We start from the raw sequence: 25833 nt of genomic DNA on the forward strand, positions 1-25833 counted from the left end.
TAAGACCCTTCAGGAGGGAGGCTCAGAAGCTCTCTGTGTACCTACCCGAGGGTGGGGAGTGTGCCAAGGTGTGCCAAAGGCAGTGCAGGGAGGTTTGGAGGCAGTGCCAGTGGCTAACTGTCATTAAACTGATGCAGGGAAAGATACCAGCAACATGGTGAGGGAGGAGAGAGAGAGAGATAGTGGATGTGAGTTTGGAGGACAGTGAAGGTTGTCACGTCCCATGTCACACAGATAACAGCCACAAACTGCACGCAGTTCAAAAGTTCAGGAGTTGTTTTCACAGATTAAAACCTCGGTGATGGAAGCTCCTTGCTTCCTGCAGAAAGAAACTGTTGTAATGAAAATAATCATTGCACCAAAGCAATTAAGGATGCTTGTCTTGTGCACTTGACTAAGCAGGTCCCCTCTGGTCACAGGTCAGCCTGGATTGCAATCCAAGGCTGATAATGAAGCTGAGAGCTGGGAAGCATCTAATTGCTTAATTGAGCACGAAGACATCCCTCTTCTTACATGCAAAGTATCCTTTTGGAGCCAAGCTGGCAGAGAGCATCAGGGTGCTGGGCTGAGGAAGGACACCAGCACAGACCCAGCGTGGGGCGGGTGGTGAAGCAGCCACACATCCTGGCTCCCAGGTGCTGTCAGCTAAAATGCCAACCCACTCTCAAAGTTCTGTCTGCTCTGCCCTCCTCTCCTCCGCCTCCAGCTCAGAGCCTTTCAAAAATTCAGCTGCAAAAAGGAAGGAGGCTTTTAAAACCAAAAGAAAATATCCCCTGGGCTCCTCATCGCTCCCTGGCAGCCCCCACCCACGTAACAAGTCCCCAGAGCAGGAAAAGAGGAGTTTTAAAGGCTGGATTACAGCACTGGAGGTGGAGGGACCCCTGAGGCTGCCTTTTTGCTCACTATCAGCAGCCCTCACGCTCTGCACAAGCCACCCTGGGATGCTCTCCAAGGGGCTGAGGAGCAGAAAACATGCTCAGAGAATAAAACAAAGGGAAAAGCAAAATAGCAAGAGCAGGTTAGATGGGTCTCTCCCAGCATTATTGGTCACTGAGATGACAGTGACTGTGTCACATGAAGCCCCTCTGGTCAGAGGAACCCCATGTTGGACCCAGTTGTAACATCCTGCAAGGGTAAAGGGCAGGATGAATCCTTGCCAAGCAGCAAAAGCTCTCCAGGCTGGAGCAATGAGCCTTGGGCAGCCCTGGAGGGCTCACTGAGCTGGGAATGGAGGCAGTGAGGCTTCCAGGTGTGTTTTGGGGTAACTCCAGCAGCTGATCACCCTGGCACCACCCAATCCCTCCCTCAGTTAAGGGTTTGCCTTGCCAGAAGAGCCTCCAAAGCCTCCTAGCCATCATTGAGGCCAACTTCAGCACCAAGGAAAGGGGAGGGAATAACCCAGCCACGTGGAAACATCTGAGCAAAATAAACTTTCCACTGCAGTAATTTGAAAGGCTTTGGCCCATCAGGATGGGCTGTCTCATCTGTGCTCTGCTGGGGCTGAGCTGCCCCATCTTCTAGAGCCTCTCCTCCAAACCCAAGGTCCAGAGGGGGCTTTTCCAGCCCCTGGATCAACCTTGCTGTTTCCTTCAGGGCCCAACTGCTGGGCTGCACAGGCAAAGCCCAACCCAGTGAGCCCCACAGTCCCCACAGACTCATGACACAGAGCAGAGCCAGCCCTGGTGGGGCTCCAAGGGCTCTGCAGGGGCAAAGTGTGACACAGTGCCAGGACACACGAGGCCACTTTGGCTCTCCCAGCAGCTCCCTCTCAGTGCCTTGCTGTGACCCATGAGCCTCACTGACCCAGGAGCCAGCAGGACCACTGGAAATGAAGATTGTCCCTCCACCAGCTGTGTTTTTAATTAAAGGCAAGGACAGGGCTTTGCATTGCTTCCAGACAACAAGTGACTATGTAATTTGTGCAAGAGACTGTCGAGACATTCTCCAGCAAAATCCAAGCCTGCTGTGTCACTAAGACATCAGCAGCACATACACATGCCCTCTGCATTCGATTATAGCCTTGTTCCCTGCAAGCTTTCTTTCAGTTTCTGCCATCAGCAGTGGCTGGGACAAACACAGAAGGGCAAGGGCAGGTCCTGGTGTCATTTCCAGGAAAGCAGAGCTCTTAAATACATGTGCAAATTCCAACCTGAGAACTCCGCGCCTGGGAAATTACCCAGAGTACTAAACAACCCATTAGCTGTGACCCTGGTATAATTGAATCTGGGAATTTAGTGAGTCTGTCTCTCCTAACAGCAGCGGAGATAAAACCAACCAGATCGCAGATAAATTGCTGGCATTGAGGAAATCTTCTGCAGTAAAACCTCTCTGCTGCACTGGGAGCGTTAAAGGACATGTTCCCATGGAGTATGGTGTATCAGTCATACAGTACTATTAGCTAGCACAGGTAGTGTTTGGAGATAGCAGATAAGAATTTCAAGAGACTGATGGTTAAGTGCACAGGTAATCCTGCTCTTCTGCACAGGAAACTGCGGCTTCTTAAAAGCAGCTTTAATTTTGTTTATGATTTTTACAAGAAACAAAAAAAAAAATTCTGCTGTTACATATGATCCACCCTGTGTAAACAGCCCTGCCACCTGGGCTGCTCACAGGAGAGAGGAAACGTCCCCAGGGAGCAGAGCAAGGCAACCTGTGACACTTAACGACCGCTGAAACTGATGGGTTTGCCATGCTGCTGCATCCCTCATCTTTATTACAAATCCTGGAATAAATCTGCTGCTGCCTGAAGTTATCCAACCATGGAAAAGCAATACTCTGGGGTTGGATTTAACACTGCTGAGAAAATGTCCCTTTTCCCCCTCACTCCAGAGGGGCATTTCTTTCCATGGATACACAGCAGCAGGGTGAGCTCCTTACCAGTGGCTCCGCACACAGTTCAGCACCAGGATCACAGCACCCAGGCAGTAACAGGCAGCACGGGGAGAGCCGAAGATTTGGCTGAGTGCTCGTGTTTTGTGCTCCCATCTGGCCACCTGGAGAGACAAGGGAAAACAAAGTGGGTGGTTGGGGTGCCTGGAACACGCTGCCCCAGGAGCACAAATCCCACAGCCTTGGCCTCGCACGCTCAGAACACTTTGTCTGTGTGGCTTTCTGCAAGGAACAAGTGGAGGCCACTGATGTGACACGGCTGAATCCAGCCTGGGGATGGGAGCTCTTTCTCCCACCTGTGCCAGACCCTGCTCGCATTGCGTATGCCCTTGCACACGAGGTCAGCCAGGATCACCAAAAACAAGAGGCTCAAACAGGCTCAACAGGCTCAGAAAAAAAGACAAAAACAAACCAGAAAATACCCTGCACATCAGTTTTAGGGACTACAAGGACACGTCTCCAACAAGGCTGAGAGCATTGTTAAGGCTGTCCCCTGGCCACCAAAACAAGAGGCCTTGCCATGGATCCTAACATAGCTCTCCTGAAAGGAAAACAGATCCCTGAGTAGGGGATGCACCACAGGGATGCTCAGCTCTCATTTTCTGGGCTGTGGCATCTCCCACAACCAGTCTCAGGGATTCCTGCCAGGAACAAGCCCTCCCTCTGCACATCCAGAAAAGTTTGCAAGCTCTCTCTCAAGCTTCCCCAAGACAAGATCTGCCAGCTTTGCCCAGAGAACTGCTTCCACTTTAACCATCTTAGCCTTCACTAACACTCAGCAATTGTAGCCATTCAGGTTTACTCTGCCCTCCTCACCCACCCCAGCCCAGCAGTGACAGCCCAGGACTCACACATCCCCACACAGCATCCCTGGGGATGTGTCAGCATCCTTCACAGCACACTCTTCCCTGGTTCCCATGCTCAGTTCCCTGTTCTGCAGATGCTGATGGGCCCCTTCCCAAACTGCCCCAGAGATGAGGAAATGCCCTCTCACCCTAGGGGCTGCTGCATGCAGGTGGCTGGAGCTGCTCCCAAAATCTGCAGAACCAGATCCACCCCAGGCACCAAATCCAGGCCCAGAAGTCCCAGCTGAGAAAAACCCTTGCAGCTACTTTATCCTCTACCTTTGCTGCACCTCTCGGAAAGCTGCCGCTATATTTATCGCCCTCTCAGGCTCCACTTCCAGGCACCAAGCCGGAGGTTTGGATCAGACATCAGACCCAAAATTCCAGCCAAGGAGAGAGAGCACACCTGGGCAATGAAGCAGGAAGTGGGAGTCAGCAGAACATTGTGGCACCAATTTGCTTCCCAGACATGGCTGGCACTTGATTAGCTTCAAACGCACTTCACTCCCTCGCACGGAGCCTGGGCAGCTTTTGGGGACACCTGCAACCCAGCTCTTCATCCACTCTGAATGTATTTGGTAATTTATTGGCTCAATTTGAGCAGAAAAAGGCAGCTTTGCAGGTCTCGCTTTCTTCCCAGGCTGATGCAGAAGCAGAGAGTGCTGCTGGTGGAGGGGGACTGCTGCCTTCAGGAGGGGGGAAACGATGAAAACCTCTGATAAGCAGGGGCACTGATTTCACATGCTGAGAGCTGATTCAATTAGTTATGCAATGATTGCTCTGAAATTACAAATCCACTCATGACAGAGAGAGCTGCTTCACTGCCTTTTTCTGGCTGGTATAAATAGTTTGTATTCTAAATTGAATTTAAAACACCGTGCGTCACGCTGCTGCTAAAATCGGAGCTGCTGTTTGAGTGCTGAGAGAGTGGAAAAAGAAATATAAGGTGCATTACCACCTTTGGAAAGTAAAAAGAAGTGACCATACAGGTGACTTGAGTCACAGATAGAAAAATGCAGCCACGTGCCAGTTATGTGTACCAGCTTCCTAATTCCCTAGAAATTATTCTGGCAGCGTTTGCATGGATGGCAGCTCCTGGCTTGCGCAGGGAGCTTTGAAGAGCACCTCAGCAGCAGCAGAGCTGAAGGAAAAGAAGAAGGCAAATCCACTGGGATCACAGGGAAAAGCTGGTGTGCTTCTGGGAGCCAGAGAAGCGGTCACTGTAATTACCCTCACCTTTAGAAAGGCACATCTGGGCAGCAATCCCGGGATGAGGGGCCGTGTTCCCGAGCCCTTCAGGCAGCAGCTGCCACAGCTGCAATGGGATCACTCCCAGCACAGCCCAGTTTGTGCTGCATCACACAGCTGGGACTGAGATGCCAACTCTTATTTAGCTGTCACAGCCTTCAGATGGGACCCCAGGCTCCTTTTCAAGCCCACACAGGAGCCATCCCAAGCAAAGCTGGGAGCCAGAGCGGGGCTGGAAGCGGCGGCACCCACCGGGCCCTGCGGCGATATTTCAGTAACAATTAATTAGTTCCGGTTCTGGTTCTATTCCTTGAACAACTAATTATTTCTGGCTGGGTTCTAATTTTCTAATTTTAATCATTTTGAGCTAATATTAGCACTCGATCGACCCACAGCTACGCAGCAGCCTTAATGGCTTTATAAAACCGTGAGCCCATGTGTTATTATGTACTGCGTGACGGATGCAAAATGCTTCCAGCAGCTTCCACAGCCGTGTGTGGGACAGAGCAGGGCTGAGACCACCAGTCTCCCAGGGGGCTGCACCCATTCCTGGTGTGCTGTTTGCCCTCCCAGCTAAGGTGGGCACTGCGCTGACCACAGGCAAGCCCCATGTCAGGGCTGTGTGTCCCGGAAAAGGAGATAGAGGAGCATTTTTATTTTTCTTCCAACTCCAAGTTTGGAGATGGAGTTAATACAAAGTTTCCTGACTTACCCAAGGGTCAAAGCAATAGAAAAAATTCCTCTTCCAAAGCTCCCAGCACTCTGCTTTCACTTTAGGATACTTGGTGAGGGCTGCAAGTAATTTTTTTAATGTTTCCCCCAATGCTCGTTATTGGAATAAATCAACAAGCGGATGTGGCTGCAAAGGCAGGGATGCTCTTGGGTCCCATGTTCTGCCTTTGGCAGGCCATTCTGGGGGCAGGCTCAGCTGGCTGATGTTCCCAGGGAATTGCTTCCTTCTAGACGTAAATTTGGGGCTGATTTCTACGTAACCGATCCAAGACATTTCCCCAACCACTCGGGCAAGTGCGTAAACAAAAATGAAAGCACAGGCACACATCCCCAATGCCTGCCCTGACGGAAAATGGAAACACAGAGCATTTCCATTTTCTTCTCTTTTTTTTTTTTGGGCAGGCAAACCACGAGCCACCTCGAGAAAGGCCACAAAAAACCATTCAAAAAGCAATTTCATCTCACGAACCTGCCTCCGCAGCGATCAACGGGAAATGCTCTTTCCAGCTCTGTGTGCATGGCAGACCATGGCCTCTCATTAATATTTAGTATTTGTTTGAAGGAAATTGATTCTTTTTGTCTGCCATCCAGGGAAGCTGCCTTCTGAACACGCTACATTTTAATTGCTCAGTCCCAGCTCTGAATTAGAGCCTTTGTGCTGTTTCATGTGACTCCATTGCTATATCTGGCTTGCCCCAGAGATGGGCAAGGAAACCAGATAGCCCAAAGGCTCGGGACAAAGGGACACCTCGCATCTCAATGCAAATCAGTCATTTTATGTCCTCACATTGCCCCATCACCATGGTACCCAAAGAAAAATGTGCAGGGACTGGTGGATTTAGCCTTGTGGCACTCCTGGGAGCCTGGGATGGATTAGCAGCTTCTTTCAAATCAAGGGAAACTGAGGCACAGGAGGATTGAGGTGAAAGTCTGCTTCCCAGCTCTCCAGGGAGCAGAGTTGAGGGGCTGGGTCTACATCCTGCAAAATCCCATCATCCATCCAGGGAGATGCTCTGCACATTTCTTGGGATGCCCTTGCCCTGCACAAACTGTTGGCATGGAAATATTCAGTGTCCAAGTCTGGGATGGAGAAAAGATGACAGTGATCAGGATGTCCTCCCTTTACATACCCATCTCACAGTATTTGACAGCAGGAAGGATTTTTCCCCATCCCATGGGGTCTAGGAACCCTGCTGAGGGGTCCATAAGTCAGAGATGCCATGAAAAGTCCAGAGGAAGAACAATGAGCTCTCCAGGGTACATCTGAGCCCCAATCCCAAGAGGATGCAAGTCCATAGGGCAAACCCTGGATATATGGGTGATCCAGCCCCAACTCAATAAAACTGATTTGAGCAAATTTATTTTCATAGAATCACAGAGTGGTTTGGGTTGGAAGGGAACTTAAACTCATCTCATTCCACCCCCTGCCATGGGCAGGAACACCTTCCACTATCCCAGGCTGCTCCAACCTGGCCTTGGACACTCCCAGGGATGGGGCAGCCACAGCTTCTCTGGGCAACCTGTGCCAGGGCCTCATCATCCTTATAGTAAGGAATTTCTTCCGATAGAATAAATTTCTCCTTCAGTCTGACCTCTCCTAGGCCAGCCCTGGGGTGCTAGGGCAGGAGAATCCCTGACTCTGGGCTTAGGTGGCTCCATGTGAGCATCTCCCACTGGGAAAGACATGCCCCAGCTGGCTCCTGACCTGCTGAAAGAGCACGAAACCTGATAGTGCCCTTATTTCACCCACAGAGACCAGAGGCATCGACCTGTTCCTGTTACGAAAAATCCATCTTTCCCTTTCTGATTCCCTGTAATCCCTCATTAAAGCATAAGGACAATTCTCTGCTCTCTGTCACTGCCTGGATGCTGGAAAACAACCCTGCTCACAGCCGTTACATGTATCTAAAGACAGGGAGGAAAAAGACAGACCCGAGCACCTGGTTGGGGGGCTCCCAAGAGCAGGCAGGGAAGCAGAGCTGGCTGGAGTGGAAATGCAAGCACTGGGGCTGGCTGACCTTTGCCAAATGCCAGAGGAGCCAGCCTTTCTCGCAGTCCCAAGTGGATGGGGAGGAAATGAGTGTGGCCTGACCTTATCCCTCCTAACGCAGGGCTGGAGCCCCGCTGCAGCCAGCAGCACTCAGAGCAGACAGAGCAGTGCCAAGGGGGAGCACCAACAGCACCAGGTGGACACTGTGGCCACCCTGACAGCCTGCATCACTTTGGCTGAGCGAGTCCCTCCTAGGTGAGAAAAATTCTGTGTTTCCAGGAGGTTGCAAAGCTTAGGAGAGACAGGAGGGGAAACTGCAGGGCTGCTCCTGGGGAGGATCGTGCATGGGCACCCCATGGGATGTGTGGGGGCTGTTCCTGCAGCTCACCAGGACAGCACCGAGCCCCTGGCACAGGAATGACACCACCCGAGGCTGGCATGTGCCCATGTGCAGCCACATCAGCCCACCCCAGCACCAGGCACAGGCTTTCCAAAGGCATGTGCAGAAAATGCCCCGGGGACCTGCGTGCCACTGGCAGCAGGAACATGATTAGCAGGAGCTCTGGGCAGCGAAGGCAGGAGGAAAAGAACAGAACAAACCACGGTTTTAATTTGTACAAGCTGGTAATTATAGTTGCTATCTGTCTGAAATCTCTATTGAGTTTATTTAAATATGTTCTCCATGAAGGCCATTCAGACAGGAATTATCAAGGTGTTGCAGCAGAGGAGATAATGCCATGCAGTTTTCAACAGATCAAGGGCTGATTAGGAGGAATTAATTAGCTGCTTAAACAGTCCTTGACTCGCTGCAGCAATTAGCTGTCACCTCCCTGCAGTCACGTTCCTGGCACAGCGGCGCCGCCGATACAAAGCACAAAACTCCTTCCCTGAGTGCTGGTGGGAGCACCAGGCCAGCCCTGGGTGGGCACATGGCCCTGGGAAGGGGTGTTTAACCCAGAAGAGCCCCAAAGCCACCCCATGGGCAGGGCCTGGCAGACGGGCAGGGCTGAGCTGGGCTGTGGGGACTCCTGTGTGCCCACCCCAGTGCCCATCGCTGCTCGGTGATTCCCACCCAACACAGGGCACCATCGGGTGTGTTCCCTCCTCCAGCCTTTAGCAGGTCAGTCCTTCAGGCATTCCCCACCCTCCACCTCTTCTGGGCTGGGAACCACCAGCTCTCAGCTGTGCTCCTCCGCTGGGGCCAGCAGATCACCCAGCAGCCTTTATCCCACGTGCCATCACCTGCTGTCCCTTTGGTGGGGTGGGAGCATCAAGCACTAAACCATGGAAAGCTGACACTGCAGAGCTGGAGGCTGAGCCACCCCCACTGGACACTGCCCAGGAGGAGAAGCTGGCACCTGGGGCAACCAGGAGACCACCATGGGGCTCTGAGCCCCTCCTGCCAGCACAGTGCCTTGCAGGAGCTGTCACAGCTGCCAAGCTCCTGCCAGCATCCCAGTGGGCTCCACTTTGCTTTGCTGCTTCCTGCCTGCACTAGGAAAAACGGTGGCAGCTTTGGGCTACCTGATGCAGAGGCTGTTACTTCTCTGAAGGTTTCTCAACTCACAGGCTCTCTATTACAGAGAGCCATCAGATGGTAATGCAGCCTGAAAGCTTTTTAGCAAATGATTAAAGCCTTGTGAAGTTCCCCCCACCAAGTACTGGAGCAGCAGCTTCCAGTTCGTGCAATTAAAACATTGAACTGATATGAGAAGAGACAAGCAGCATCTTAATGGTTTCATGTGAGCTGTGAGGCAAAGCAGGCTGAGGACTGTGTCCATGGAGCTTGTAAAGGCTTTTTCCTGGTAATACCCCAAGAAAAGATGCACCCAGAGGTGGTTTGATGGCAAGCAACAGGCGCTGGGGACAACAGGTGACAGTCTGTGCCCGTGCACGTGGAGGCAGAGCCTGGAGGCTCCAAGCACCCTGGTTTGAGGGCTGGCAAGTGTCCCTAGAGATGGGGACAGACTGGCTCATCCAGCTCTCCCCAGCAAGCTACACCAGTTAAGGTTTTCCCCTTTCCCATTCCCTCACTGGTGTGATGGCAGTAAGAGTTGTCAGGGAGCCGCAGCTGAGCAGCACAGCTCAGCTCCTCCACGTCTGCCAAGGGCTTTCAGTTTGGAAAGGCAGGCGTCGATTTGACGCAAGGAGGATTTTTCCATTGCCTTTCACTGGCTCTGGATGGGGGGTTTGTTGTTTGTTCCAGCCAAAAGAAACAGGAGAGGGATTTTGGAGAGACAAGGCGATGTGTGGCCTGGCTGTGCAAGGACACCGAGGTGAGGAACAGCCAGCTGGAACACTGGGGCTGCACACCCAGGTGACAAAGAGCTGCACAGAGAAAAACCACAAGTCTGCAGGCTCTCACAGTGGAACATGGGGTTTGGAACACACAAAGGGCTTCAAAAAAAAAAGGAGAACATCCAAGTGCTGAAGAAGAGAACTACCTAGAAGCAGGGAGCAGGGTGGGCTGCTCTCCAAAACCAAAAAGCTGAAGCGAAATGAGACAGCATGACAAACCCTCACTGTCTACAGTCCCCATCACTCAAACCAGCAAGTTAAGAGGATGAAACATAAGCTGGAGTGCCTCTTCTAGTGACTCTGTCCTCATGAATGCTGCCAGTGAGGAGGTCAACAGGGTCCAGTCTGAGCACTTTGACATGTGGAGAAGAATAAGGTGACTCCACTTCTAAAGAAGCGGAAGGATATTCAAGTAACCCAGCCTGCTTCCACCACTTTTAGCCTAAAAAACAACCCTCCCTGCACCCATGCCTAGTGAAAGTAATTGGACTGAAACGGCACAGGTCACCTCAGCTAACAGCCTTGAGCTGGGGAAACAAAACAAGTCTGCAGGTAAACAGATAAGGGTTTCATAAAGACTAGGTACGCTTTACCTCAGAGTTATCCCTCCAGATTACCTCCATACGAGCCTTTACCTTGAATCCACTCATGATAAAGAGTGAGATAAAAAATTTCATTTCTCTAATAGTGTTTATGTGATTTGTCAAAGTAGGATCTCATTAGCTGGCTGCAATGAAAACAAGCGCTTGCTTAGTGTGTGCCAAGGCAGCCTGGGTCCATCGATGTTCCATGAGCCACATCCTCTCCTCTTCAATAAAAACAAAAATGACACAGAATATGGGCTGTATTTGCTAGCAATTTCCAACACAAAATCCGAACAGTTTCTCCTCAAAGCAAAGAGCTCATGATTTATGTCCAAAGAGCTGCAAGCTGAAGGCAGGTGATTTCAATAACCCAGAATGAGCTGTGTTAATTAATTCTGAGCGTGGGCATGGGGAGCCCTTATGATCAGCTCCCCGAGAGCGAAGGGGAAGGGCAATGTGCTCCCGCCACAGGGAATCGGGCTCAGCCCAACCCGATTTTCCCAGCCAGCAAATCCCATGGAAAAACTATTTGTGAAATAATGATTTCTCCAGAGCACAGCACGGGATGGGGAAGGACCTCTCCAGTTCCATCCTGGGCCGTGGAAGGGATGGCCCAACAGTGGGAGGGACATGGGCTGAATGGGGGAATGGGGAGCAGCTGGGACACACCCAGCTCTTCTAAACCAGGAATGCAACCAAATAAAGTAATCCCCTGAGATTAGGGAAAGGCAGAAATTTCCCCTACACAAATATGTGGGGCTCTGCTGGAGCTCAGAGGGAAGGTAAGTGCTGCCAGATGAGCATCTCGTGAGCAGGACGGTGAAGCGTTTGCCGGATTTCTTTTCATCTTCCATGCCCAGATGACTTGGCCCACACTCAGCTTCCCACTGCACACAGTCCCCATCCAGAAAACCACAAGCCTTGTATTTTCACACGTTTCTCTGAAGCTCAGAGTGTTTTCCTTGGGGCAAACAGATTGGAAACAGGCAGCCCATAGCAGGCACTCTCATAAACAAACCAGAAGCAAAGGTGTGTGCCAGTCTCCTGAGTGACTGAGAACATTCTGCCCACATCACATCCTGTATTTGCATGGGATTTTTTCCTGTTGCTTGTACTCATGCAGCCCTAAATAAAGCAAAGCTGAGGAAGAGCCTGAAGTGCTCTACACAGCTGCTTTCATTGAACCAGGCCCTCTACCCAACAGACCCATTTTCAAACAAAGCGATCCAACAATAGCACTGACGATGTTTGAACTGGCACAGATTTAGGAAGACAAGCTCTTTGCTGCACCACACTGTCAGCAAGGACTCAGTACAAATGCCACGTTACAAGATAAACATCTCTCTCTCTTTTTTTTTTAAGACCTTTTACTTTCGCGCCTCAGTTCAGTTGTGTTATTTCCAAACGAGGCCCTGGACCCCAAAGGATCACAGTGCTGAGGTCAAGTCCCTCTGAATTCACTTCAGAGCCTTGGGTTTGGTTTAAAATGCGGAGATAAAGCTTTATCTGCATCATGAAGCATCTATTCTGCTCCTCAAAGCTTCCCAACGCTGCTGCAAACCTCTAGTTCCAATTGCTATCACTGTTGCAAATAAGTTCAGCCTGATTAAAAAGCAGTTATTCTAGGTGGAGTGAAAATGCTCAATCTTCAGCCAGAGTGTGCTATGTAGGAAATCCTGTTCCTGAACTGAAACAAGGCTTCGTGGGCTCCAGGTAAAAGGAGATTGAGGTCACCTAACAACTGACATTACTTGCAGCCTCTGATTCACTGCAAAGAGACTGTGTAAAGCTATACTGGGGGTGTCAGCTAAATCAAGTGTTTCTTTCTCTCCTGTATGACCTGTATTTAATTGCAGATACAGGTTCAGGTACCACTGTGAGCAGCCAGTGTCCCCAGCCAGCCCAACCTGCAGATGTCACACTGCCTGCAACCGAAAGCTAGGGCTGGATGCTGCAATATTTCAATTCAGGCAATTACTCAAGGAGCTGTGGCCCATGTGAGTGAAAATACTCTGGCTCTGTTGTCTTAAAGATTAAATCAGAAGCTTCAATTCACCCAATGTATGAGTAAGCAGGAGCTGGCAGGAGAGAAGGGGATAGAGAAAGGCTGTGGGTGACAGCAAGCAGCAGCCTCCAGAGACACAAACCCAGCAACACAAAAACACCCAGCCCCACACAGAGGAAGATAAAGCAGCTGAGCCATCCCAGCACTGCCTGGATCCTGTGTTTGATGTGCAGGTTTTCAGGACTGGGCATCATCTTTGCAGTTTGCTCTCCTTAATAGGTTTGCTTGAATTCCAGCTCAGCCCAGCTCATTAGCCACGCTGCCGAATCCCCCACTAATTCTGCATCCCTTCTACTGCTACAGATAAATAACAAAATTGCCTCCACGCAGGGGTTGTTTTCTTCCTCTCTCCCCCTTATGCAGGTCTGGTAGCATCTCATGTATCTGCTAATGAAGTCCATAATATTCAGAGTTTCCCAGCAAGTAAAAATTACAATCATTAGCCAGTGAGTGATGAGACAAAAACACCATTTCTGCTGGGCAGGCAGTAACAGTACAGCCAGTACATGTCCTGGAGAGCTGAGCCTTGCTCCCCTGTAATGTGGTACCCAGTGTTCTTCATTAGCACCTCTCTCTAATAGAGCAAGGCAGCGTCCTGCAGCAGGTCACAATTACACACAACAATTAATTCAGGGAGAAACAATGACAGGCAGCGCAGAGGAACACTTTGCAGAGAGGTGGTAAAAAGATGAAATGGAAGAGGAATAGGAACATTCTGCCCTGCCTGAAACCATAAACAAGCAGAGGCACAAGTGACAGCACGGTAGAGGAGCCATGGCTGGTTTCCTTGTAGACGACTTCGTAATTTTTGTTTTAAATAGAAAAGAAACACAGCAATTACTCTTTTGGTCACAATACCCCAGTGACCAGGACCAGCAGGCTCAGACCACGACTTCTTATGCTATTTGCAAGCAACACACAAAGCCATCTCAGCTTCTCCCAGAGCTGCAGCCTCTCTCTTGCTGCCCTTTCGTGAAATTAGGGTTTAATTCTCTAGAATAAGTCTGCTAATAAGGAGTCCCAACACACCCATCCTCTGGACAGCGTGTACCCGCTCATCGTTCCCTCAGGAGCTGTGATGGGAGGGGGACAGGGAAGGGGGGAGAAAAAAATAAATCCACCTCAGAGAGCACAAAATGCAAGAGAAATCCGATACTCCTTCACAGAGGAGTGAGAGGTTGTTGGAATAGAGGTACTGGCTGCACTGGCCATGCTCAGCAAAGCACTGATTTCGTCTGGAAGGGCCTCCTGTCCTCTCCCAGCTGGACAGATCATGTTCCACGCTCCGTGTTAAGCTCCCCTGGGAACATTTCCCACTGAGAACACGCATGTTTGCCATGCTGCTGTCAGCAGCAACAATAGAGAGGGACAATGTGATCTTTATGTAACGCGGGCTCTGTTCCCCTCTGCCCAGGGATGAGATGTCCAACACACAGGCACAACAGGTAATAACAGCCTGAAGGGTTAAACACAACCACTGGATTCCTCCGGTGTCAGCACTGGGGTTCCTCTGGGTGTGGATGGGTGTAACCACATGCCCCATGGTATTTGTTCATCTGTTCAAGGCAAGAAAAGGTACCCAAAAGGCAAGTGAACACTCAGTCATCCTCAGATCCTGTGATCTGCATCCCAGGGAAGCTCCTTCCTCTTCCTTCAACCTCAAAGCCCAGTGCTGGGATACAGACACCAGCCCTGCATCCAGTGCTCAAAGATTCTCACAGCCTTTTGCTCCACAAACTTCTACTAGAAATTTCTCCTCCTGGACAGAGCTGAGCAAGTCCTTCCAGATATGGATCTACTCAAATCCACACCAGTGGCCAAAGCTGAATGGATACAGGAAGAAAAGTAATGCTCCTGCGTTGGGCAATCCACCCGCTTTGGCTTCCGAGTACATCAGTCTCTGGAAAATGATTGTACAACAAAATCTCGGAATGAAACTAATTCAATGCTGCTCTCCAGCCTTGGGAATGAAATGAGTAAGTCTGCAGTCATTACAACAACGTCCTGGTAAAAATAAACAGGAAAGGGCACTTAGTAGGAATGCTTCATAGTTAAAAATACAGTATCTCCTCTGAGGTCATTCTGGCTTTTTATAGGAACAGGCATGTGTGCCTCTAAGTGATCAGATTTGGTATTACTTCCTGTTCCAGATGGACACCTCAGTCACAGACAGATGGACAAGGTTCTCTTCCCCAGGCCAAAACCCTGCCTGGGGTGATGCAGATTGAGCATTGGCTATTGGGCTGTCAGCTCTGAGGGAAGAGGCAGGAACTGGAACACCGGACTACATGGGGGGATTTGGGGTCTTTCTTCCCTTCACTCAACAGCACTGACAAGGAGGATGCCCAACTTTTTCTATCTAAAAGGTGCAAAGAAGAGGTCTGAGGCAGAGGTGGTCACGCTGAGCAGCAGGCAGGCACAGAGATGATGCTGGACAAAGGGCAGGAGGCAAGAAAAGCGGGCAGAAGAAGTACTGTAAAGGATCATAAAAGCTGCATGTACACTTTCCTTCACAGAAAATGTCCTTCTGCTTTTATGGCAAGGAGCTGCTACAATTACAGCTTCTTTTATAAGCGAAGCAGAAACCAGATAATGAGCAAACCTCCCACGGTACAAAGGAGGTGACGAAGGCGTTCTGGGAGCCCTGACGGTCAGGCTTCCCCGCAACAGCCAAGAGCACAGAAAATTGCTAAAACCCATCTCCATTTCACCCTCTTCAGGGCTGTGAGCTGTTCATAGCCTTCTTCTTCCCCAAAGTACAAAAAAGGATCACACCAAAAATGTGCCTACAGAGATAGCAAGTGAAAACCCTTCAGCCAGACAAAGCAGAGCTTGCACATGTGGACCTGCAGAATGAGCCCACGGCTGCATCATCCCTGGTCTGGAGGAGTAAAAAGAGGGAACAAAGAAAGTTTTCACAAAGGAAAAAACAAGTAAGATATTGTACAATCCAGGTGAGTCTGTACTTCACCACAGAGGTTCATGATTTCAATGACACGTGGGAAAACCAAGAGTTCCCACCAGTCTTCGTCTCCTTGACCTCAATACCCACTGGACGAGCAGGGCAGTTTGATGAAGCCATGTGCATGAGCAGGTGTTTTCTGGAAACCAAATTTTTAACTTCCTCAGAAAGTTGCACCTCATTCCTGCACGGGAGCAAGCACAGAAGTTCAGATGGCTTGGTAGGGAACAGGAAAATTCATGCAGCAGCTCCACAGCCCTTCCTCTAGTTGGGGTCACCCTCCAAAATCAAAACTCCTTGCTCTGTACAGTCAGTGCACTGCTCCTCCCATCCTCTGCCACATATCAACCAACCCAGGCACACTCTTGTATCCACAGCTCATGTCCTCCATCAACAAAACACACCAGCACCAGCTTCCAAAAATCAACTTTTTCCCCTGGGTTTGGGTACAGGGGTTTTAAAGCTCTGTCAGGATCCCTCAGGAAGGGGAATGTAAGGGGGCTGATGCAGGCAGGCAGCCTGGGAGGCTGCACATACTTGTTTGCTTTAATTAAGATGAGGTTCCTAATATTTACAAGGAACCAATGTCTAACAAGCACTGCTTTGATCAGGCTGCTGAAGTATCTGGTGTCGCACTCAGGAGAGCAGGGATGTGGGATGCTCCTGCCAAGAGCCACGTCCAGCTGCACATGTCACTGAGGTCATTATAGAGGTGGAAAACACACGGAGGGTTTTGCTTTAGTGATTTACTAATCTACTTTCCTACCCATTTGCTGCTGCCCTGTGAGCAACTGGAGATGTGTCCCCTCTGAGTTCATCCAGGAGGGGAAAAATAGGGAAAACGAGGTGACATTTTCTTTGGGGTGCCACCAGCGTGCCACAAGCCAGAGTCAGCACCCTCACCATGAAACCCCAAGGACTCCCTCCCCACCGTGAGTCTCCAGACATGCAGAAGATGCAGCTGCATCCTGATGGAAGCACAGCAGCGGGGCTTACAGAAATAACCTCCCAAGAGCACCCAGCACACTGTGTGTCTGCATTTCTCCAGCAAAACAGCCTATTTTGGGAGATCACATCCTTCTGGGAACTGGGCAGGCTTCTGCTAAGCAGCCCGTGCCACGGCACAGCTGGAATACACCCAGCTCATGTCTGTGATTGTGGCAGGCCCCTGCCCAGCCCCTGGATCACTGACATTCCAAGGGTGCCAGTGGGTTTCTCCCCTCGGGGCTCCAGCAGCTCCCAGTCCCCAGGCTATGCACAAACACTGCCACAGCCCAGGGCCACGCAGGAGGAGCTGCCTCTTCCACACCTGCTGCTCTGGGTAGATAAAACCACTTTCTTTTCTGCTTCCAGCTGCACCTTTTCCCTTGTCCCGTGAGACACAGGTGGCCACAGACTTGCACGTGAGAAGGCTTAGCAGCAGGCTGGCAGGAGAGGGATGGAGCAGGATGGAGAAGAAAGGGCCTCTTCCAGCTTCCAGAGTCTACAGATAATCCTCTGATCCCATATGGAAACAAGACTCTTGGCTTAAATCTTTTTTTTTTCATCTTTTGTGTGTGTGCTGACTTACTCCAGCAGGGCTGCCAGAAGCCTGCAGTTTATTTTTAAAATACCAAACAAGAGAAGTCCAGTATATACAACAAAGACCAAAGTTTTCAGAGAAGCACTCTGCAGATGCTAAAAAAAGGAGGCTGCCTATCGGGTCAGCTGTGAGGTGAGAGGCAGATTCTGACCTTGGTTTTGAGAAATGCTGAGCTGGCACGTCACACACCAGCTGGATCCCAAATTCACTCAAGGAACAGGCACAGAAATGGCTCAGCTTCCCAAGCACAGCCTGCCTTGGCAGGTACCCGTGCACAGTGGGTGGGCAGCTGCTGGAATGACTGTCACCACCTCACCCAGAGCCCTGAGACCGTGCCCAGCTCGACACACAGACAAAGCATCTCAGCTCACAGCTGCCTGGCCGGGCTGGGCTCCACCATACCCCCACCACAGGCAGCTCAGCCTGCAGGGACATCATAAAAATACACCGCACAGCTTCTTCAAGAGGATTTAGATGAAAACACCACCACCTCCAGCTGGGAGGCTGTGGGAAGCAGTGCTGGGACGAAGGATGTGCCTCTCCCTCAAGGTGACAGCGCTCCTAATTGTGCCAGTCCAGCCGGCACGCCGGAGGGTGCGACCCAGTTCTGGCGCTTGTTACGAGGCTCACAGCGGTGCCAACACGCTGGAAAAGCTAAATTTAGGAGACAAACAGGCCTGGTGTTCCACACTCAGGCAGGACTGGCTCTGTTACGAGAGCTGGGGAATCGATGCCATCCGCTTCCGTGCGTTACAGCGGCGCCGAGGAGCCCTCGCTGCCGGAGTGAAAGCGTTACCAAGTCACTCGGAATAAAATTGCCACTAAATGCTATTTGGGAGATGGGAAAAAAAAAAAAAAGGCAAATCCTCACTCTTTCTCAGCTATTGTAGGAAATGAAAATGGCTATTGCTGCCTGGTAGAGAGTCCAATTATGAATAATGTGCGTTCTCTCCCTGCACAAAGGATGAAAGGCATCAGAGCCGGTGGTGACATTTTAAGACCGGAGATGTAAGAGCGGATCTGAGCCTCGTTGCAAGCCCAGCTTTACCCCAATAAAGAAACACTTTCTGCAGTCAATTGCCTTGCAGCGTAGCTTGAAGCCCTGCTATTGATCTAGCATCTGTTATAAGCAGATAATCATCGCTGCTGTGCCGTGGCTGCTACGATGGGGTCTAAAAGCACTTTCCAGAAGCTGGTTGAGGGCTGTTTTCTGCTCTCCCCTGCAGCTGTAGGAAGGCAAAGGTTTGTGGGGGAGCCCACAAAAGTCTCGTAGGTTGACAGAATTTGAAGGCCAGAAAAAAAAATATTGAATTCCCTCAATTCATTCATGTCCCGGTCCTGTAAACTTCAAGTGACTGAGGTGTACTCCCTGCAAGGCTCTGCTGCCATCCCAGCCCTCACACAGTTATTTTATACCCTGCAATTTCCTTTCCCCAGCGAGGTGCTGACACACCACCATCAAGCCACAGCTCAATCCTTTCCTTCTCTAAGACAGGCAGCGAGAGCTGCTGAAATCTCCCAGCATCAGGCTTTTTCATCCTGTCCCCAAAAGGTTTCTCAGGCTTTGGCTCATTGAGGTTTGAATCCTGGCATCTCCTCAGCTTCCGTCTACTTCCCAGCAGCGTGGGGATGTTGTGGGCCAGGCACCTTCCTCCAAGTTTAGCAAGAAGTGGTCAGAGGTAGGTGAAATCAGACAGCCAGTGCCTGCAATCTCCCCCCTCCCTCCCAGTGCAAGCACTTCTTACCCACTAGGCAGATTCCTCCAGTCTCCAAAGAAGGAGAAAAGGATGGGAAATTAAAAATAAATGAACCAAGAGATTCACATCCATCAGGAGCCAGGCGTTGTCAGCCCAGGTCCCTGTGCAACTCCTTCTTTAATCAAAACCTCATGCAGCTTAAACGCTTGACAGAAGTCTAGAACAGAGATCGTGCTACCCTGAACAGGAAAAGCTGCAACCTTGAAGAATAAAATCACTGTCTGATGGGGTCTATTTTCTTTAAAATCATGCTAAATCACACCAAACCCGTTCCTAGCTGTGACATTTGAGGTTTCACCCTGCAGATTCCTGTGAGGCACACGGGTGTCTCTCGGGGGTGACCAGAGGTGACGGGAGGAGTGAGTGCGCCAGCTGAAGATGAGCCATTTCTAAATCAGTCCATGACGCCAGACCTAAATTTTTAAGAGGCTCAAATCAAGAAAAGATTGCTGATGGATGCACTCCCCACTTAAAACTCACTTGCGTGGTGATGGACGTCAGACTGCCGGCCTCATGGCTATGCCTGGCTGCTACTGGGAGTGACAGAAACCTTCCAGCTTTCTAGAAAGTCCTCGTGTGCCAAGGCTCAGCCAGCTCTTCAGAGCCTCCTGCATGCAGGTTATCTGCCTCTCTTGGCTTGAAAATGTTTGTCCCTGAGGAGTTTTTACTGAATGCCTTCCTTAGCTACCAAGGGATGAGAAGTTTCTCCCATCGTTCTGCGGCTTTCCAAACACAGATGGGATTTATTGAAGTTCCTGCTGCTCTGGCCTCATTAACGTTTTATGGCACAGCTCCAGAGATGTGCCTGCTCCTTGCTGGGTGCCCCTCTACAGCCCCACAGTAGCTCAGGTCTCCTGGCTGCACTGAACATCCTTGGGGAGTTTTATGTGATTTCATTCCCAAAACGGCTCTGCTGCTTCTTTTTGAGACCTCACCTGCACCCTGCCTCCTGTGGGACCACAGCTCCCAGTAGCTCCTCTCATAACAGACACGGAGGGTGGGAAAGCAGAGACAGCAGAGCAGGAGAAAGGAAAAAAATATGAGAAAAACTAGAAAATAGTGCAGGAACACATTCAGGCTGTGCCATGGACAATATAACCTGTCCAGGGACAGGCAGGATTTTAACTGGCACGAAGGGGGTGGAAGCAGAGGAGGGGGTGCAAGCCCAGAGTTTGGTGAGGAAATGCAGCAAGTGGCCCTGGGGAGACATTGCTGCTACCCTCTGCACATGCCTGCAGGGAGGAAGGTGGGAATTGTGAGTCCTGAGACCTTCTGGAAGAGCTTTTCTTCCCTGTAGAGAACAGGAGGGAGCATCAGCCCAGCCCAGCTGGAGTCTGCAAATTGCCCCATTTACACTCTGATCCTCAAAACTGCTCTTACCTAAAGTACATCCACCAACCTGACAAGCATCATGCCATGCTCCTCCACAGCCTCCAGAGTTCACGCTTCATCCCCAAACTCCACAGGCTTTGTCCCAGAGAAACATGCCTGGTGCTCATCAGGTCACCTTGCTGCGATCAAGGCCTTGGGATGTGCCTCTCTGTGACCCAAGCACTGCAGGGAGCCAAGGTTTCCCCACCACAAATCTACTCAGAGGCAAGGACAACCCAGCGCCAAACTTTGGAAGAGGAAGAGCTGGCTGGAGTTCAGCAGAAACAGGGAATTAAGACACTGAACTAAATCAATGCATCACCACCCAATTTCAATCCAAATCAGGAATTTCATGCACAGGAGAGATTTTTGACCAGCATCCCACATTAGTTATTGAGCAGAGAGAGCAAAGAGTGCCTGGCACTGTGCAGAATTCCTGTCTTTGCACTGAAGCTCTTGGAAACCCAGAGTAATTCAGATGCAGGAGCAATCCTAGCTGCTGGGAAGGAACTCAAACAGCCAGGGACAGAGAGAGCCTGTGCAGGGATGTAGAGAAACAAAGAAGAGCTGCTGGCTGGGTGCAGGGAGGGGACAATGACCACATGGATAAAAGGATGGGAAGGAGGTCAGGGAAAATCCAAGGATAGCCAGGGCCACTCTTGCTGAAATGTACCCCACAGTGGGGGCTTGTTTAGGGCTGCAGGACCCACAGACTGCCTGCAAGAGCCTTCCAGCATTGCCTGGTGTGAGCCACACACTGGGACTGCAAACACGAGGGAGATGCTGGGTGGCTTGGGCAGAGCAAGGATGGAGGCACATGGACTGCAAGACCCACCCGGCCCATTCCAGATGGAGAAACACGGAATGCCACGCTCAGAGCTCTCCCCAACACTCAGCTCAGGCTGCTCACTCACACCTCCTGCTCGTCTGGCTTGGAGTGCCACCTGCTGCCAACGGTGCCGTTCTCCAGTCCCTGCGAGGGGACAACAGCAGCGAAGAGCAGCAAACTTCCTGCTCTTACATCGGCTTTCCCTGTCCTTTAACAGCAGCCAAGCCCCTGATCCAAAAAGCAATGCTATTTCCCAAGCTGCAGGCGTCCCACGAGTTGCAGGCACAGCAGCAGATGCTAATAAAGTACTTTTTTCTTCGCCTTTCATGCAGTTTCTCGCTGGAGCCAGCCTCTCCCCCCAGAGACCACATCCTGAATCTTCTTGTTCACTGATTCTTTATGCTAAATGATGACTCTGCAGTCGAAATAATGTGGCATATTCCAGCTCGCATTTCAGACACCGTGTGACTTTTTAATAACGAGTTGCAGGAAAAATTAGAGAGGCTGCAACAAAGAGCTTCGACAGAGCGACTCACAGCCAGTAGAGCCTCCCTTTTCCAAAGCCCAGTGTGAGACAATCTCAAGAGCCCCCGCACTCAGAGAGAGAGGAATCCTTCCCCTCTGGAAAAATAAGGCCTTTTTAAGGAGAATTCTCCAGGGAGAGAATCCCTGCAGGGAGGCTTGGCAGGCGGATCCGGGAGTCGTGGCTGAGATGGCATCCCATTCCCAGGAGTGCTCCCAGGGGTGTTTAACCCAGCACCGCAGTTGGGCTGCTGAGGGTGCTGCAGGGTGGGAGTCACCTCATCCTGCAGCCAGCCTGAGCTTCTTGCTTGGCGTATTTGCTCTGGAATGCTCCAGAACAGGGCTAGCAATGACTCCTGCAGGTTTTGCAAGGAGGCAGCACACCACAGCAGTAACAGGCAGTGGAGGTTACTCCAGCCTTGGCTCCCAAAGCACTGTGGCACCCACAGCCACAGCAAACATCACCCATGCACAGGTATCCTGCTCCTCCTAGGGCTGGCTTGCTGCCAGCCCTGCAGCTCTCTGCCAGGCTTTGCAGCATGATGGAGGAGGAATTTTTTCAGGCCAACTTTTGGCTGACTGTTTTTGCTTCCTGCCATCCACGAGAACAGCTGCCAACATATTTCAAGGGGAAGCAGCAGGCAACATATCCATTGCAGCCACCCTGATGGGGATTAATGCCATTCATGCTCAGTCCCACTAGTGAGCAGTGCCTGGCTGCTGGGTGAGACATGTGGCTGAAGGATGGGTTTGATTGCTCTGCTCCCTCTCCCAAGCTCAGCTCCAAATTCCTTCTGTATCCTGAGCTGGCTCCCACCTTCACCTCCTCTGTGACAGCCCTCACAGTCACCCCCAGCCCCAGGAGCTTCAGCACAGCCCCCTGTTCACCCACTCCTAAGGTCTAACTTAGCACAGTTCCCCCCACCCAGCCCAGCAGACTTCTCAAAAGAGTTTTTTTCCTCCCAAAGGAAGCTGGGAAAGGAAGGCTGAGAGTAAAGGAGCAGCTGGCTCAAAGGCAGTTCTTACCACATTCCAGAAGAGAGGGTTGAAGGCAATTGAGAGGACAGCCACAATGAAGCCAGTGTCAGTCACATCCACGTAGCCGAAGAGCCGCACCATGGCTGCCACATCCACCTGTGCAAGAAGGGATGGTTACTGCACCTCACCTCAAACCAAAGCCACCAGCTGCCCCAAGGCTACACGAACCTGGTACTAGCCCGAAGCAACGTGTTGTTACAGCTTGCACAGTGCTGTGTCAAGGTGCAAAGCCCAGAAGGAAGATGGGGGATTCTCCAAGCTGTCCCCCCAAACCTCAGGGGCACTGGGCTCACAGCGTGCCCAACAGGACCCAGGATCAGAGGTGACACTGCTGCTCTGAGGATGAGCACCAGTCCTCAGCTGCCAGCTCAGGAGTGTTTTAGGAGAGGGAGCACCATTCCACAGCATCTCAGCGTCCCTGGGGACACAGGACTGTCCCAGGGATGCTGGTCTGCATGGAATCCCCTAGCCATGAACTGTGTCAGCTTCAAACTCGTCTCAAAAGTCAGAGTGATGCAAACTCCCTCCACAGCAAGGGGGAATGCATTTGCACTGTAAGGAGCTGCAAAAGTATTTCCTGTCTTAATGACAACAACAAAAACCCCTCAAAACTCACTGCTCTCCTTTTTAAAAATAGATATTTTTCTCAAGACAGCTCCCTGACATTGTCAGCATTTTTACGTGCAGTAAGCCATGCTGCTTCTCCCTGCACACTCCCTCTCCCTGTGCTGGTATTTGGATGAAAAACAGCCAGGGTGCTTTTTTTTTTTTTTTTTTTTTTTTTTTTTTTTGGTCAAAACCTTTGACAACAAAAAACCAAACAGCCCATCCCAAGCCCAGCCCTCACTTGAAAGAAAACCAAGACGACAACATCAAGACGTGGAAGGTTTTGGCTTCCCCAACACAGCTGTGTTTTCAAAACCTTTGGATGTCAGGGGACAGGCACAGCTCGAAAAGGTATCAGCTCCATCCGCCCCACCAGGGAGGGAAATTCCCACTGGCTCCTCACAGGCTCTTGGGAAGAACGTGGAAAGGAGCTGGTAAGCCCAGCACCTCCCGTATCCCAGAGAAAAGGCTGTGGGAACAGCTCCCGTGCTGGCCCAGGGCACATCCAGCCGCTCCCAGCACCTCCTGCCCAGCTACGACTGCCCAAGGTGCAAAGTGCAGGAGCAAAGACTGCACAGCCCTGGGGAAAGGGGGGATGGATCCTCACAGGGGCTCACAGCTGCCCTCAAACCACCCCTGCCCCAGGTCCTCCAGGCTCCTTCATCCGAGCCTTGGGGACACCAGTGCTGGCAGGGAACAGTGGGAACAGCCCCCATGGCCTGATCCAGACCGATCTCTCCCTGTTCCCACCCTCCACAGCCTCTCCTCCCCTACTTCACCCCCGAGCAGCCCTTCCCTACCAGACCTCATCCCTCCAAACTGCCAAGCCACAACCCGAGCAGCTGCTGGCACCGGGGCCGAACTGTCTAATCCCCCTTCAATTGCAATCCCGTGGGACCAGGACAGCTTCTTTCCTCTCGTTTTGTACGGTGCTGAGCACAGTGCTAGCACGGGCTGAACAAAAGCTTCTTGACCTACTAACTCCTGGCAGGCACCATCGTTAACATCGCACTCACCTTCTTTTCTCCTGCTCAACAACCAAATTCGCGGCTGCCGGCGGGAGGCAGATTGGCCTGTGCCTGGCTGTGTGCTTTTCGGGATAAAAGGGGAGCCCTAATGGGATGAGCTGTCTCTGCGAGCTGCTGGGACAGCCACGTAACAGGCACAGAACATTCAACTTTGCCCCCTCCTCCACGGTGGGGGATCAATGACCGTGGCGAGCGGTGCCCGCCTGATCAAAGCCCCGAAGTCAGGGAGGGTGGGAACAGCACGGGCAGCCGGGTGAGAGCTGTACAGGCACCCAGGTGACAGCTGCGCGGCCACCTGGGTGACACATGAACGGGCACACGGGGGAGAGCTGCACGGGCACTTGGGGAGAGCAATACAGGCATCTAGATGAGAGCTGAACGGCACTTGGCTGAGAGCTGTACGGGCACCTGAGTGAGAGATAAACGGATACCTGGCTGAGGGCTGCATGGGCACTTCTACAAGGGCTGCAGGGGCACCCGGCTGAGCCGCTGGCAGCACCCCGGGCACTCGGCGCAGTGCCAGCGCAGCCCGCTCGGACCGGGGCGGCACCGGGCCGGGGAGGGGGGTGGGCACACCTGGGGAACCGGGGACCGAGCATCCCGAGGCCTGCTGCACCTGCGGGCACAACCCGGGGGCGATTCCCTGCGGACCTGCCGAGCCCCGCGGCGGCACCGGAGGGGCGGGGGATCCATGCCCGGGCTCCCCCCGCTGCCCCAGGCCGGGCCCTCCCCGCGGCCCTCCCTCCCGCGCCCGGCCCGCCGGTACCTGGCCGTAGTCCAGGCCGCCCAGCCCCTCGCAGCACTCCCGCGGGAAGCGCCGGGCCCCGCCCGCCGCCGCCTCCCGCCGCCCCGCGCCCGGCCCGCGCCGCCCCGCCATGGCCGGTGCCCCCGCCGCGCCCCCGGCCCGGGCCCAGCGCCGGGCCCGCGGTGGCGCTGCCGGGAGCCGCGGTCCCGCCCCGCCGGGAGGAGCCGGGCCTGCAGCCGCGGCGGGCCCGGGGCCTGCGGGCCGGGGGCAGCACTGACCTCAGTGCGGGTGCGTGACGGCGTCGGGCCGCGGCCGGACGGAGAGCGGCCCCGCGGCTGCACTTGGACCGTGCCCGCGGGAGCAGCGGGAGCGGGCGGGACGGACCCCCCGGGGCCGCACCGGGAGCTGGAGGGCGGCTGGGAGTGGGACGGCCCTGGTGGGAGAGGGAGCGAGAACCGAGCGGGCACCGCTGCTGCGGGGGCAGAGACAGGCACTGGCAGCCCCCATCTGTCCCCTGCCCGTTCCCTGCCAACTCCCGTGCCTGCCCCTTGCCTGATCCCTCCCCATTCCCTTTTGCCCAGGGAAGCTGTGACTGCCCCATGCCTGGAAGTGTTCCAGGCCAGGCTGGACTGGGCTTGGAGCGACCTGGCCTAGGGCAAGGTTTCCCAGCCCATGGCTGGGGGTGGAATGAGATGATCTTTAAGGTCCTTTCCAACCGAAACCGTTCTGTGATTCCATGAGT

At 52.3% G+C, this 25833-nt stretch overlaps 1 protein-coding gene across 3 annotated transcripts in view; it reads right to left on the reverse strand.

Annotated features, from left to right (window-relative positions):
• The window catches only part of PEMT (phosphatidylethanolamine N-methyltransferase), a 42139-nt gene extending 16538 nt beyond the window's left edge, over positions 1-25601 (reverse strand). The window contains exons 1-3 of one of the 3 annotated variants that reach the window (XM_038151354.1): positions 25370-25601; positions 22701-22808; positions 2878-2993 (exon numbers count right to left, since the gene is read on the reverse strand). In XM_038151354.1, coding sequence (XP_038007282.1) covers positions 2878-2993; positions 22701-22793 — 209 coding nt within the window. In that variant the 5' untranslated portion in view covers positions 22794-22808; positions 25370-25601. Of the gene's footprint in view, positions 1-2877; positions 2994-22700; positions 22809-24334; positions 24519-25112; positions 25265-25369 lie in introns of those variants that run through there. The other 2 variants (XM_038151352.1, XM_038151353.1) reach the window with 2 other exon arrangements.
• Positions 25602-25833: the final 232 nt, after the last annotated feature.

Source organism: Motacilla alba, chromosome 14 (assembly GCF_015832195.1).
Source record: "Motacilla alba alba isolate MOTALB_02 chromosome 14, Motacilla_alba_V1.0_pri, whole genome shotgun sequence".
In the NCBI taxonomy this organism is placed as follows: Eukaryota; Metazoa; Chordata; class Aves; order Passeriformes; family Motacillidae; genus Motacilla; species Motacilla alba.